At 42.9% G+C, this 13661-nt stretch overlaps 2 protein-coding genes across 2 annotated transcripts in view; both read left to right on the top strand.

Moving 5' to 3' along the window:
- ITGA11 (integrin subunit alpha 11) overlaps positions 1–13039 on the top strand; it is a 201499-nt gene extending 188460 nt beyond the window's left edge. The window contains exons 24-30 of the mRNA XM_069098217.1: positions 197–287; positions 3457–3570; positions 3823–3909; positions 5273–5383; positions 7316–7411; positions 9532–9645; positions 11323–13039. Of these exons, the coding sequence (XP_068954318.1) occupies positions 197–287; positions 3457–3570; positions 3823–3909; positions 5273–5383; positions 7316–7411; positions 9532–9645; positions 11323–11394 (685 nt within the window). The 3' untranslated portion in view covers positions 11395–13039. The remainder of the gene's footprint in view (positions 1–196; positions 288–3456; positions 3571–3822; positions 3910–5272; positions 5384–7315; positions 7412–9531; positions 9646–11322) is intronic.
- The window catches only part of CALML4 (calmodulin like 4), a 434126-nt gene that overhangs the window by 324307 nt on the left and 96158 nt on the right, over positions 1–13661 (top strand). The gene's annotated exons all lie outside the window — the stretch shown is intronic.

The raw sequence follows: 13661 nt of genomic DNA on the forward strand, positions 1-13661 counted from the left end.
TCTCTCTCTCTCTCTCTCTCTCTCTCTCTCTCTCTCTCTCTCCTCTCTTCTCTGTCTCATTCTCTCTCTTCTGTCTCATTCTCTCTGTCTCTCTCTCCCTCCTTCTTTTTCTCCCTCCCTCCTTCCCTCCCTCCCTATCACAAGATGGCTTGCCCTGATCCATTCTGACTAACAATTCTGTCCAACTTCCCTACAGAAGTTCCACCCTGAGCCACTACGAAGTCAAGGCCAACAGCTCCTTAGAGGGTTACAACAGCATTGGTCCTCCTTTCCAATGCATGTTTACGGTAAGACTAGACAGGAGCAGGGAAGGATGTGAAGGGTGTGAAGTTGGGGCCGTATCTCTGGAAGGGATGTCTGGGGTCTGAGCTAATGCTGTCCTGGTACAGTGGTAAGAACCACTGGCCTGGGATTCAGCCAATCAATGTTCTGGTCCTGTCTCTGCAAATGTGTGACTTTGAGCAGGTTGCCGTTACCACTGTGGACCTCAATTCCCCCCAAAATAGAAAGATGTATTACTGTCCTGCCAGCTACAAAGGCCTGGTGTGAGAAAAGAATAATTGTGAAAGTACTTTAAAAAAAAAAGTGCTAAACCAAAGTAATGGCTAATGATGTATTTTTATGATCCAGATGGATGCACCATCACTTGGTTAAGGTCACACATACATAATAGGATCACAGGCCTTGGAGGGACCTTGGAGATCATTTAGTCCAGCCCCTTCATTCCAGGGGTGGGGAACCCAAGGTCTCAAGGCCACATGTGACCCTCTACGTACTCAAGTACAGCCCTTTTGACTGAATCCAAATTTCACAGAATAAATCCACAAATTTATGACCTAGAGGGTCACATGTGGCCTTGAAGCCACAGGTTTCCCATGTTCTAGGCCCTAAGACCCCAGTAGTACAGTATAGATAACAATGATAAATATATTTGCATAGGCCTTTAAAGCTGGCAAAGCACTGCCCACTCAAAGAGGGGAGAGAAGCACCTGAGAGGGAGAAAATTTGGAACTGGAAATTTTTTTTAAATGAATATTAACTAATTTTTTTACATGTCATTTGGAAATATTTAATGAAATAAATAAAACTATAATAAAAAAATTTTTAAAGCACATTATAGGCATTCTCTCATTTGAGCCCTTGAGATTAGAGGTAATACTACTTCCATTTTTCAAATTAGGAAAATCAGACTCAGAAAGATTCTAAGGTCACTCAGGGTCACATGGTTCCCAAATATTAAGAGTCAAGATTTAAACTTACGTCTTCAGGGTTCCAAGTTCCAGCACTTCATCGTCCACTAAGCTACGCCAACTCGGAAAACAAGATCAGAACTCAGGGTGATATGATAGGTCTACAAGTATGGCCCCCAAGACACACATATACACTTCTGAAATGTCACCAAAACACAACATTGTTGTCCGTCCACACCCAGTTGCAAATACTGTCGAATCTGAAAAATCCTCCAAGAGCTGAAAAAGCAACTAGCTTGACTTTGGTGTTCCTCAGTTTCCCCATTTGTTTCATGCTTAGAGACATATACTTTTTTCTGTCTTTTGCCTGGTTTCTGTAATGGTTTAAGCAATCAGCCTAATCAATCCCATCTCTTGTCTGGCTTTATATATTATTCTGTTGTGATTTTATCCATCAAGCAGTTTCAAAGCCTTGATTGCGAACCTACTATGGGCCCAACCTTGTGCCAAGGGCCTTCTAAAAGATGAAGTACAAGTGAAGGAGAATAAGAATAGCTGATACTCACATAGACCATTGAAAAGCAAGAGTGGAGGGGCAGCTAGGTGTTGTAATGAATAAAGCACCGACCCTGGAGTCAGGAGGACCTGAGTTCAAATTTGGCCTCAGACACTTAACACAAAAAACTAGCCATGTGACCTTGGGCAAGTCACTTAACCCCAATTGCCCTACCTTCCCCCCTCCAAAAAGAAAAAAAAAAAGACTGGACAAAAAGGAAAGCAAGAGTGGATATGGAGCTGGCCTGGAAGCCCAGAAGGTACAAGTTCAAGTGCTGCATTGGATGGAATATTGGCTGTGTGACACAGGACAAATCACTTCAACCTCTCAATGCTCTAGGCAATGCACTAAACTAAATTCTTAAGTTTCTGAGAAAGTGCTAATGTCCTTAGGAAAGAGAGTTCCCCCATCTGAGTGTTACTTATTCCAGTGAGATCACAAGGCCAGTCCCTATATCACCCTTTAGTTTACAAGTGTTTTCTCATGCATTATCTCATGTGAGCCTCCTCAGAGCCCCCATAAGATAAGCAGTATATTATTATTCTCATTTTTCAGATGAAGAAACTGAGGCTCAGAGAAACAATATGACTTTCCAAAATGGCACAGCTAGTAAATGATAGAATCACGCCCCTGCTGATGCCTTCTGACTCCAAAGCCTCGAGACTTCAACTTATTTAATCTTTTTTTTTCCTTTTTTGGAGGGGGGAAGGCAGGGCAATTGGGTTAAGTGACTTGCCCAAGGTCACACAGCTAGTTGTGTGTTAAGTGTCTGGGGCCGGATTTGAACTCAGGTCCTCCTGACTCCAAGGCCGGTGCTCTACTCACTGCAAGTTATTTAATCTAACTGGGGTGGGAGGGAGGGGGGCCAAGAGGAAGCTCAACATACACAAAACAATTAGAGGCATTAACAGTTAAATTTGTATGATGCTGACTCTAAATGCCATTGGGGTTCATAATTTCATAAATTTGGGACTGGATGGGACCTTAAAGGTTAGCTTTCATTTTGCAGATAAGGAAACTCACAAAGGAAATAACTTATCCAAGGTCACATGCAGGCAGGAGCAGAACTCAAGTCTGGGCCTATAAGCTGGGGTCTCTTTTCACTGTACAATTTCTCCTGGAGTTCTAAGGAGGGAAACCTATCTGACCGGGGACAGATGGGAGATAAGGTAGACAAGTAAAGCTATAGAGGCCTCAAAAGCTCTAATCACTATTACTATAACTGTGATTGTCACTGTGTTTGAGAGGCAGCTTAGATAGCCTATAGATATACTATTCAGAATCAGGAAGACCTGAGTTCAAGTCTTATCTCCAATACATATTAACTGTGTGACCATAGGCAAGTCACTTAATTTCTCAGTGCTCCTGGGGAACTCTTTCAGACTCAAAGTAAAGAAGTAGATCTGTATTAACAAAGAAAGTTTCTCACCAGAACCTCCCCAAATCTATGAAATTATAGAAAATGTAGATGGGCCATCATACAGTTATCCTATGTTGTACAATAATGTCATTGTTATTAGGTGTACAACTTGTTTATTTGATGGAAGGGGAAACAACACAATAGAAAGTAAAGATGACATCTCAGGCTCTAGACATCATGGTCCTGTAACGCTTCCTCACTAGACTGACCCCCACTATTTCTTCAGGGCTCCCCACAAGCCCCTACCCCAGTGCTTAGTATGCTAATATCTTTTCCCTCTTTCTTCATAGATCCTAAACTTGGGATTTTTCCCAATAGATGGGGTCATAATTAAAATCACGGTCCCCATTGCCACAAGAGGAGGGAACCGCCTACTGACGCTGAGTGACTTCTTTGTGAAAGAGGTAATGATCTTCCAGGAGCCCTCTCTGATAGTCTAGGGTGAGCATAATACCTTTCCCTGAGCCAGCAAGAACCTTGCCCAGGGAGTGAGGGCCCAGCAGCTCCCTTTCCCACCGTCTGCAGGGCTGACATATGGTCTCTTCCTGGGTTACTTCATAGGGTAAAGGTACTCCTCCCCTCATCAAGGGGAGAATACTGTCTGATAAGCCTGGTTGTAAGACTGCACATGTGTCTGCTTTTATGTGTCTGTGTAGGAGAACAGAACATGCAACATATGGGGGGACAATACTGACTACCGACAAGCTCCCACCGAGGAGGACCTGAGTCACTCACCACAGCTGGTAGGGACCTTCCCATGGAAAGAGGGGCAGAATGTGGAAGACTCAACAGCTCTGGTTCCTGAGCATAAAAGCTATTTTTCTTATAGTCAATAAGTATCAGTTAAATACCTAATAAGTCTCCATCCTTAAGCTATATCCTTTGAGGAATACAAATAATAAGCAGGGAGAGAGCACTGTGGGCCAATGAAGTCAGGGAAAGATTTGTGGTAGTGGTCAGATTTAGACTGGGTTTAGGATGTTAAGAGACAAAAGGAAAGAAGGGCAGATTTTCCTGTATTGGGGAAAGGGTAAAATAATAAATATATGTATATATAGAGAGAGACATATATCTATATATTATATACAGCTATACATCTCGCATGTGCAAGAGGGCTTCTGACCTTTGTAATAATCATAAAGAAGGAAATATATTATTAGTTTACTTCCTAGGAAGGGAAACTGAGGCACAGAAAGATAATTTAATTCAATGTACATGTATTTATTTATAATATCTACTATGTATAAAGGTACTAGGACTACCACTGAAATTATAAAATAGGTCTCCCAACTCAAGTACTTTGTTCCTTCCTTAAGGCAGCAAGGACACAGTGAATAATGACCCTGGCTTCAGTGAATGAACCTGGAGCTGTTCTGAGTTGCTTAGCAACTCTGCATCTCCATTTCTTTCTCTATAAAATGGGAATAACAATAGGATTTACTTCATGTGGGATGAAAAAATACATGTAAAATTTTTCAAGTCTTTTTTTTTTTTTTGCTTTTTGGAGGGCAATTGGGGTTAAGTGACTTACTTACCCAAGGTCACATGGCTAGTTTTTTTTATGTTAAGTGTCTGAGGCCAGATTTGAACTCACAGTCAGGTTCTCCTGACTCCAGGACCGGTGCTCTATTCACTGTGCCACCTAGCTGCCCAAAATTTTTCAAATCTTAAAGTGCTATATAAATGTTGGCTATTATTCCACCATGCCAGATACTACTAGTCTTGTCCATCTGGAATCCAAGAATAAAGAAGACCCCCCCTCCTCCAGCACAGTCTTATGGGACCCATCAAACTTTACCACAAAAGCATCCCTCTATGTGCAGGGCCAGCCTGATTTATGGGAAAGAGAGATCATAAGCTCCAGAATCTCCACTATCTGATGCCCTGATTCAGGTATACCTTGAGATAGATGCCATCCAACCTGACTCTGGGGTTCTCAGATATAGGAAGAGTCCTTAATTTTAATAACAGCTAGTCATTTATCTTCCCACTCTCAGGTTCAGTAAGGGAGAGAGTGACCTTACCTAGGTAGGTACAAAGTAGGCTCTTAATAAATATTTGTGGAACTCAATTAAATTTGCCTCCCTTGGGTCTACCTTTTTTCAGAACCATAGCAATTCAGATGTGGTTTCAATCCAATGCAACGTGAAGCTGGCCACCAACCAGGAAATGAGTTTCCATCTGCTAGGGAATCTATGGCTGAAATCCCTCAAAGCAGTAAGTGGTCAAGTCCCTCCCTGACTTACTCCCCATCTTTGGGCTCTAAAGAATAAAGAACCCACAAGAGGATTCAGATCCCTCTCAATTTCCCAAGAACAGAGCCCTTCTTTAGGTTCTCCATGGATTGGTTATCTAAATTGTGGGTTGTTCTTAGCTAGTATTTCATCACAAACAAGCCTCCTCCATCCTACACCCTTTACCAATTCTTCCTCCTTCCTCCCACTCAGTGACACTCAATTGATCAACATGTAGTCAACACTGTATTGTAAGATGCAAACAACCCAAAGTCCGTGCTAAGCAACTTATCTTCTAACAAGGTCAACAAGATATAAATATAATAAAATGAAATATCAGTACAAAAGCCAACACAAAGCCAAGCAGGTGGTCCAAAAAAGAAACGCTATAGGAGGTCAGAGGAAGGAGAGCTCGTTGTAAACTGAATAGAAAAACGAAGCTTCCTGAAACCGGTAAAATTGACAGAATACAATTAGGCAGCTAGATAGATATGCTGCCTAGATAATACCGAATGCCTTCAAAACTAATGGGAATCTTTTCTAGCTTATCCATTACCCTGGATTACACACTAAAGTGGTGTATGCCATTGCAGTCTGGCTGCACTTAGATCTGTCCCTGGCTCCCAATAGTCTTCTCTTCCAATCCTGACCATCCTCATTCAGTAGATAAGCTCCTATCCATTGCACTCAACCTAATACCACCAAGTTCTCCTTGCTGAAAAATAAATGCCCATGTGTGTGGAATTCAGGGCAAGAGCTAGAGACCTCAAGATCAAATGGAAGCAGGCAGGGGGAGGGGAGCTGGGGAAGGGTCCCAGTGAATGATAGGTAGACAAAGAGAGACTTGGGAAAATGTGGAGTGAAGACAAGGGTTGTGGATTTCCTTGTCACACTTCACCCCAAGAAGAGGTAACAAGTTTAATTATTGGCCTGGGGCATAACATCCCTGATACATAAATCGTAGAATGTTAAAAGCTGGGAAGGTCTTTAGACAACATTTACTGGTGGAGAAACTGAGGCCCAGAAAAAATTCACTCAAGGCCGAACCAGATCAATCAGTGTCCTGGAAAGAACACTGAACTAGGAGTCACAGGTCCTGGGTGCTCCCCAAGTGAACTTGCACAAGGAGTCACTCAATCTCTACCAGGACCTTAGCTTTTTCATCTGTATGTAACAGCCATTACACAGCAGCATCTGCCAAACAAAATGTGAAATAGAGAGGTTGGCCTAGAAGACCTTGAAGGTCTCTTCCCCATCTCAGTCTGTGATCCCAGATCTGTCATTCTCTCCCTCAGTGTTATTAAATAAATCAAGCTCCCATTGCTGCTTTACACTCATTATTTGGATCAAATTGGCAAATATTAAGCACCCACTCTATGCCAAACACTGTCCTGGACACTGTAGTAAACCAACCTGACAGCCCTTCACCTGGGGCAACTGAGAAAGGTGTGGATGATGGGCCTTTCCCTGGGTCACAGATGGGAAAAGCAGGCATGGCTGGGAACCATAGGTGAAAGGAGAGGAAGGGGAGAAGGAAGCAAGCAGAACCCAAAAAACAACAAACACAATCCCAACAATATAAATAAAAACCAGTAGGTACCAAAAGTCAGGTCAAGCTGGACAGCACCAAAGGATTGAAGGCAAAATATACATCCCTTCTCTTATCGTCCATCAGTTACAAAAGTAAATACCGTATGTTACTAGTCCCAGTCATGCTGCTATGTGGCATTATTTTCTAACAGTATCTCATATGAGGGTTTTGGTGTCTTATTTTTGTTTTTAAGGAGAGGAATGGGGAAGTAGCCTATATTTGGGGGGGGGGGGTCTCTATCTGGCCTCCTGGGACACAGAGGTTGATTAGGGGTAGAAGCCTTTCTGTCTAATGCCAGACAACCACATTCCTGTCTCTGGGCAGCTCAAGTTCAAGTCTTTGAAAATCAAAGTCAATGCAGCATTGCAGCGTCAGTTTGAGAGCCCCTTCATCTTCCAAGAAGAAGATCCTAGCCGGCAGGTAAGCTTTCTGGGGAGGAGGGAATAGGGAGGGATTCTTTGGGAGGGAGGGGTAGCAAGACAAGGGATGGCCCTGATCCACTCCATCGTCCCCTCCGGACCCAGAATGGCCTACTTCATCCCAGAAGGCAAGGCCACAAGGGCCAAGGGCCCAAAAGGTCAGAACTAGTCTCCTTTCCCCCATTCCCACCCCCACGCTCCAAGAAAGGCCAGCAAGGCAGGGTCATCTCTTAAAAGCAAATTTAATAATACACTGCAGGTTTTACAAACCTTAAAGCAATCTACAAATTATTTTGTCATTTCTTTTCTCTATGTCTATCTGTATGATCAGTTTTCTATTAGTTGGTGAGATAAGAAACTCCATTCACAATGTCGAGTAAAAAGTCAGTGAGGATGGCCTCAACTCATGTCCCTGCCTCTCACCCTATAAAATGAAAACTTAAATCCATATAAATACATACTATATGTGCTCCTTAGAAGTTACTTACAGGTTGACCATTTGTTATGGAATGTTTAGAGGGAGTTGCTGTTTTAAAGTGGGGATCTGATGCTCTGAATCACTGTTTGGGGGGGTAAATCCTTTTGCTTTCAGTAAGGTACAAAGGTCTGGCCAAGCACTTATATAAGGGTATTTCACTGTGATGATGATGAAGATGATACAAAGGGCTTGAAGAGAAATCTGTCCCTTCTGCTGAGGCCCACCCTCAAGCCTCTGGTGCCCTGACCAACCTAAAAACCTAAAAAAGGAGACAGAAACCAAGAGAAGGAGGCTGCCTCCAGAACCCGGCCACTTGAGCACCGTGGAGTTCTGCTGCCCCCTCCTGGTTTCACTTAGGAAGCGAGGCCCTGAAACCCATTCTCATCACCCCAGTCTAGAAAACATTTTTTACAGGGAAGCAGGGACATAGACTTTTTCAATCATCCTCATGTATTTAGTGATCTTTTCCCTAGACTTTTTCAATCATCCTCATGTATTTAGTGATCTTTTCCCTTTTTCCCAAGGGGGTATGGGTGTCAGGGGTGGGGGTGCGGGTAGAGAATAAAGTTTTCTGGATACTTTGAGAAAATCAACCAAAATGATCAAGAACCCAGTCTTGCACTAGACACAATAGAGGATACAAAAATGTGTGAGACAAGGCCTCTACCTCAATCCCAGTCTAGTTAGGATGGCAAGGACAAAAAGAGTGTATGAAAAACTTTAAGTACATTAGTGGTACACATAGCAAAGGAATCTGCATTTAGAACTGAAAGGGATCTTAGAAGTCATGTGATCTAACTCCCTCAATTTACAGATGAGGAAACTGAGGGTCACAGGTCACTTGACTTGCCCAAAGCAATCCTAGCTCTGCTTGTAAATAGCAGACTTCAGCTTCAGGGTTCTGTCTACTATACAACTCTGTCACAAGTGCCATGAGTTCAGAGGTGGTAGACATCACCACCTCTGAAGAGGATGAGGATGATGGCAGATGACTTAATGGAGTAGGTAGGACATAAATGGGCTTTGAAGGGTAGGTAAAATTCAGATAGGTGGAAAGACACAGATAAACAAGTCAATAGGATAGTGAGGACGGACATTGCAATAAAAATGAGAAACCAAAATTACTAGTGTTAATTGGAATTGGGGTCTTGAGAGCCAATTCTCAATGAAATTGTGCAATCCTCCAAGTTTGTATTTTCTGCTCTCTGCCTCCCCTTTCCAGACCCCATCCTACCTGGTGGCCTTGGGCTTCAAAGCTCCAAAGTCAAAGGATAAGAAAGCTATATTAGGGGTAGGGCAGCTTTCTCAGTAACATCTCCTCCCTCCCCTATTCACATATACTTCCCATTTGACAAGGACAGCCTAGGATAGATATTGCCAACCTGCAGAAAGCCTTCTTTAGGAAGGTACTGATTCACAGAGGCTTGAGGGACTGGGCTCCCTATTGATGGGGACAAATGCTGGAAGAGAGTTGGACTCTGGTCGTGTTAGTTTTTCTAGCATTTTCTGTTAGGATAAGAACCGCATCTCATACCCCATCAGACTGGAAGCACCACAAGGACAGAAGCCACGCCTCCACCTCTGAACAAGACTGTTTTGGCAATCTTCAATTAATAGTGTTTCTTGGCTATTGTCCCTTTCAGATCATATTTGAAATCTCTAAACAAGAGGATTCCCAGATCCCAATTTGGATCATCATTGGAAGCACATTGGGAGGCCTCTTACTGCTTGCCCTGCTGGTCCTAGCACTCTGGAAGGTGAGTGCTGTGGCTACAGGCAGCTACTGAAGTAGTACAGAGGATGGGGAGCTGGGAGCCCAGGCATTTCACCTTCATCAGCTCTCCAAGATCTAAACAAGCTCCTGACCTCTTGAGTACTTCCTCCCAGGGGACTGAGGTTGGACCCTCCATCTTTCCTCAATAAAACCCCTACCTGCTGCTTCTAGTCCATTATCTAGGCTCTTGAGTTGAAGATCCTATATGCTTCTAGGTATGACAGAACTGAAAGAAACCTTAAGGAGATCAACCTCAACCCCCTCATTCTACAGAGGAGAAAACAGAAAAGTAAAGGGACGAGTCCAAAACCACAAAGCTGGAGTAAGGACAGGGACTATAGCCCATGTTTCTCACATCTTGATTGCATATGAATCTTTTAAATTCAATTTAACAGACATTAAGGGCATTAAAGTCAACCTAAGAGATTTGTTCCTCCTTTAATGGACTCTTTAATGAAAATTTTAAGCAGACAAGTTTTCCTTTAGTGTCCTTTCATTTTCTGTTACACAGAGAAACACTAATGCTCTTGAACTGTTCCCAGGCTGCCCAGGGCATCCCCTGTCGCAGCCCACTCACCCCTCTCCTTCCTGTGGTGGTTCTTCCTACCTTTCCCCACATCAAAACTCAGCAGACCTGTGTCCCAGTGCCTGAGAGATGGGAGAAAGGTCAGCTGGTAAATTAATTCATGCCAAATTGTTAATCACTTAAATATGTTCCTCCTTCCCAAGGGATATCTGAATTTTAACTGTGCCTTCAATGCTTTAAACATGTGTAGTGACAGAGAAGTGAAATGGTAAATATTTTAGGTATTGTAGTAAGGCCAATGAATGAAACAGTGGTTTGGGAGGCAGGGCCCTTTTTTAGGCTCCTAAAATCATACTACTTGGCATCTACTTAATTCTATCAATGTTTAGGGTTGGCCCTACCTCCAACCACTGATCCTTTCCATTCTCCACCACCACACACCACACACCACACACACACACACCTCTGCCGAACCACCACCACCACCACCACTCAAAGGCATTACTATTCTCCAAAGTTAACTCGCTTGCCTAAATGAAGTTCCTTCATCAATAACAAACTCTTGCTATTCTATTATTCTACTTCCATATACATTATCACATTAGATCTTCACAAAACTACTGTCAGACTAGATAGGGTATTATAATCTTCATTTTACAGATAAGGAAACTGTCTTAAAGAGATTGAGGGACTTGATCAAAGTCACATAACTAACAAGCGATGGATGGGTCCATGACTAGGAGCCTAGTCTTCCAACCCCAAGCTCTTTCTACTACATTAAGCAGTGTTTATTCAGAGTTTCTGAAGGATACAGACCTATGACAGGAGGTGGGGAGAGAGGAGATACATTGATATTAATTCTTCTCAAACAGTTTACAATATAGTTTGAGAGATGGCACATACAAACCAAGATATAATTTAAGTATCTCCATCCCAGTGAGAATCTGAAAGGAGCTAACATTGTGAGCAAGAGGTTTCCTGGAACATATGAGAGGTGAATGGGGCTTTGAGGAATGGCAAAAAAAGTAAAGGGGTTAGAGTGACAGAGTCTGGGCCAGGATATGGAGGGAAAGTAGACCATATCTTGCCCATGGTTAATGAAGGGGGGGTGTTGTTCCCTTTTAATACCCACAGCTTGGATTCTTTAAAAGTTCCAGTCGAGAGAGGAAAACAGAACAGGAACCCAATGCCAAAGAGCTGGAATGAGGCTCCATGAGAGTGTGATTCGATGGGGACGGGACGGGGGTGCACTTTGTGTCTGCGGCCTGTGGAGTGCCCATCAGACCATCTCTGGACCAAGGAGAGAAGAGGCATCTCTGTTCAAATGATGTCATCTCAAAGCATAAATTCCCAGGGAGGCTGCAGTCCTGCTTTCCCCAGAAAGGTACTTCAAACTGGTTTTTAAACAGCACTGCTCTACCTGAGCCCTGGCAGCTGAGCATAACACACACACACACACACACACACACACACACACACACACTCACTCTCTCTCTCTCTCTCTCTCCCTCTCTCACTTACCCAAAGACCCAGCTCTATAGATGCTTTGAGGGAGCATATCTTTCCCAAGGTGCCAGGATGCAAGCAATTCTTCTTCTTCACCATCACCATCATCATCATCAGATGAAAGCTGGGGAAGAAGATTCCAGTGGCCACTGTTGGTGCTCTATCCCCAACAGTAGGCTCTGCAAAAAACCTGAGTAGTGTTGTAGGAGGCACGAAGATCTGGTGTGTTCATCTCCTACCCACCTGAATTTCTGCTGATGGATCATCAGTCATTCCACCTATACTGCCAGCTCCTGATTTTTTTTCCCATGTCTTCTCCAAGTTGGATTGGACAACGGCAGAGGGAAGACCTCATGAAGTTCCTCTCTAGCTCTGCCAGATTAACCCAGAGCCAAGGGAAGTCCTACATCCCAGGGAATAAGGTTTTGCTTTCTACCCCTATCAGTTATGTGATCTGGAAACTTGGACAGGCAGGGATTTATGTCACCAGCCTCAGCAATCAGAGAGGCATGCTAAATATAAACACACACACACACACACACACACACACACACACACACACACTTCCCTCCTTATTCCCAGCTACTGTTAAAGTTGCTTTAGTTTCTCAGTACCTCAGAGGGAAGAGTTTGGATGATGCAAAACATGGTGCTATGAAATCTACATTTCTGGTTTTCCTACTGACAGCCTACAGGAAGAAGGTATTGGAATTGGTTGCCGAGGAGGAGTCAAATCCCAAACTCTGCTCTATGTACCTGATAGTATTCATTTATTTGGCAACACATCAATTCACTACAGCCAAGCTGTGGCTTCTGCCAACCCCTTCTCTACCAAACCCCTAGAAGGATTCCACTCATGGTCCTGCCAATCCCAAAGATAAACCCAGTGGTTTAAGAGAGAAGAGTTTTAGCAGAGATATTTTGATTCATCATATTCTGAATGCACTGAATAAAATTCTTATCAAATTAAGCACCTTAATGTAGAGAGTTCAGTGTCCAACTACATGTTCAGGAAACATCTACATTTCAGACATTATGAAAAAATCAGTTTGAAGCATCTTCTACAAACTGTGTGGCTTCATAAGTGTGTGTGTAAGAGAAACTGACAGGTGTGTACTGGCTAAGTCCGCCATGAGGCCACTAAGCCAGAAGCCACCAAGGCCAACAGGTCTAGTCCTCCTTTGTGCAAAATGGAATTATTTATGCCTTTTGAACTTATTTTTGATGGGAACAGGGGGATGTGGGGGAACCAAGAGCATCTTCCACCTGTTGCATAGTACAATCTTTACTGTCTTAAATATTTTTGAGAATTAAAAATATAATGTTTAAGATACCGATGGTTTTGATCTAATACCTGTGGTCAAGTTCCTTTCTATCAGTATGACCCTGACTCCATCTGTCATTTTTTCCCCTATAGGAGGGAATGCATAAAAAGTGCTGTCAATTTCCTTACTTTTAACAAAACCACAGAATCTCAGAACTGGATGGCTGCTCAAAGGTCATCCATCTAGTTCCGACCCTGATTTCACAGGTTGCATCACAAAATTCACAGCTACTTTGTCCAGTGTCAGCTCTGTACTCCAGTAAGGACCAAGATGGCAAGGGGGCTTTAAAACCAAGCTACATAAGAATCAACTTAGAAAACGAGAGATTTAACATGGAAAAAAATTCAGGGGATTGGATCAGACGGTTTCTGAGGTCCCTTCCAACTTCCAATCTGTGTAGGGTAACATTTTAGTTGTTTCCTAATATTGAAAGGATTATGCAGAATAATGACTAAATAGATTTTGCTTAGTCTCAACAGGTAGCACCATCTTCAAAAGAAAGCACTTATTTTGCACTTACTCATATTATAAAAAGTCATCAAATGAGAGCACAGGTCCAACTCTGTCCTTCAAGGAAGAGTGAACATTTACACTCTCTAGTATGGAGACCTACAAAGGGGTTCAACTATTTCATTTTAGCTAA

The sequence above is a fragment of the Petaurus breviceps genome, unplaced genomic scaffold (assembly GCF_028583685.1).
Source record: "Petaurus breviceps papuanus isolate PSGF00001 unplaced genomic scaffold, PetGlider_PUasm1.0 37, whole genome shotgun sequence".
Classification (NCBI taxonomy): domain Eukaryota; kingdom Metazoa; phylum Chordata; class Mammalia; order Diprotodontia; family Petauridae; genus Petaurus; species Petaurus breviceps.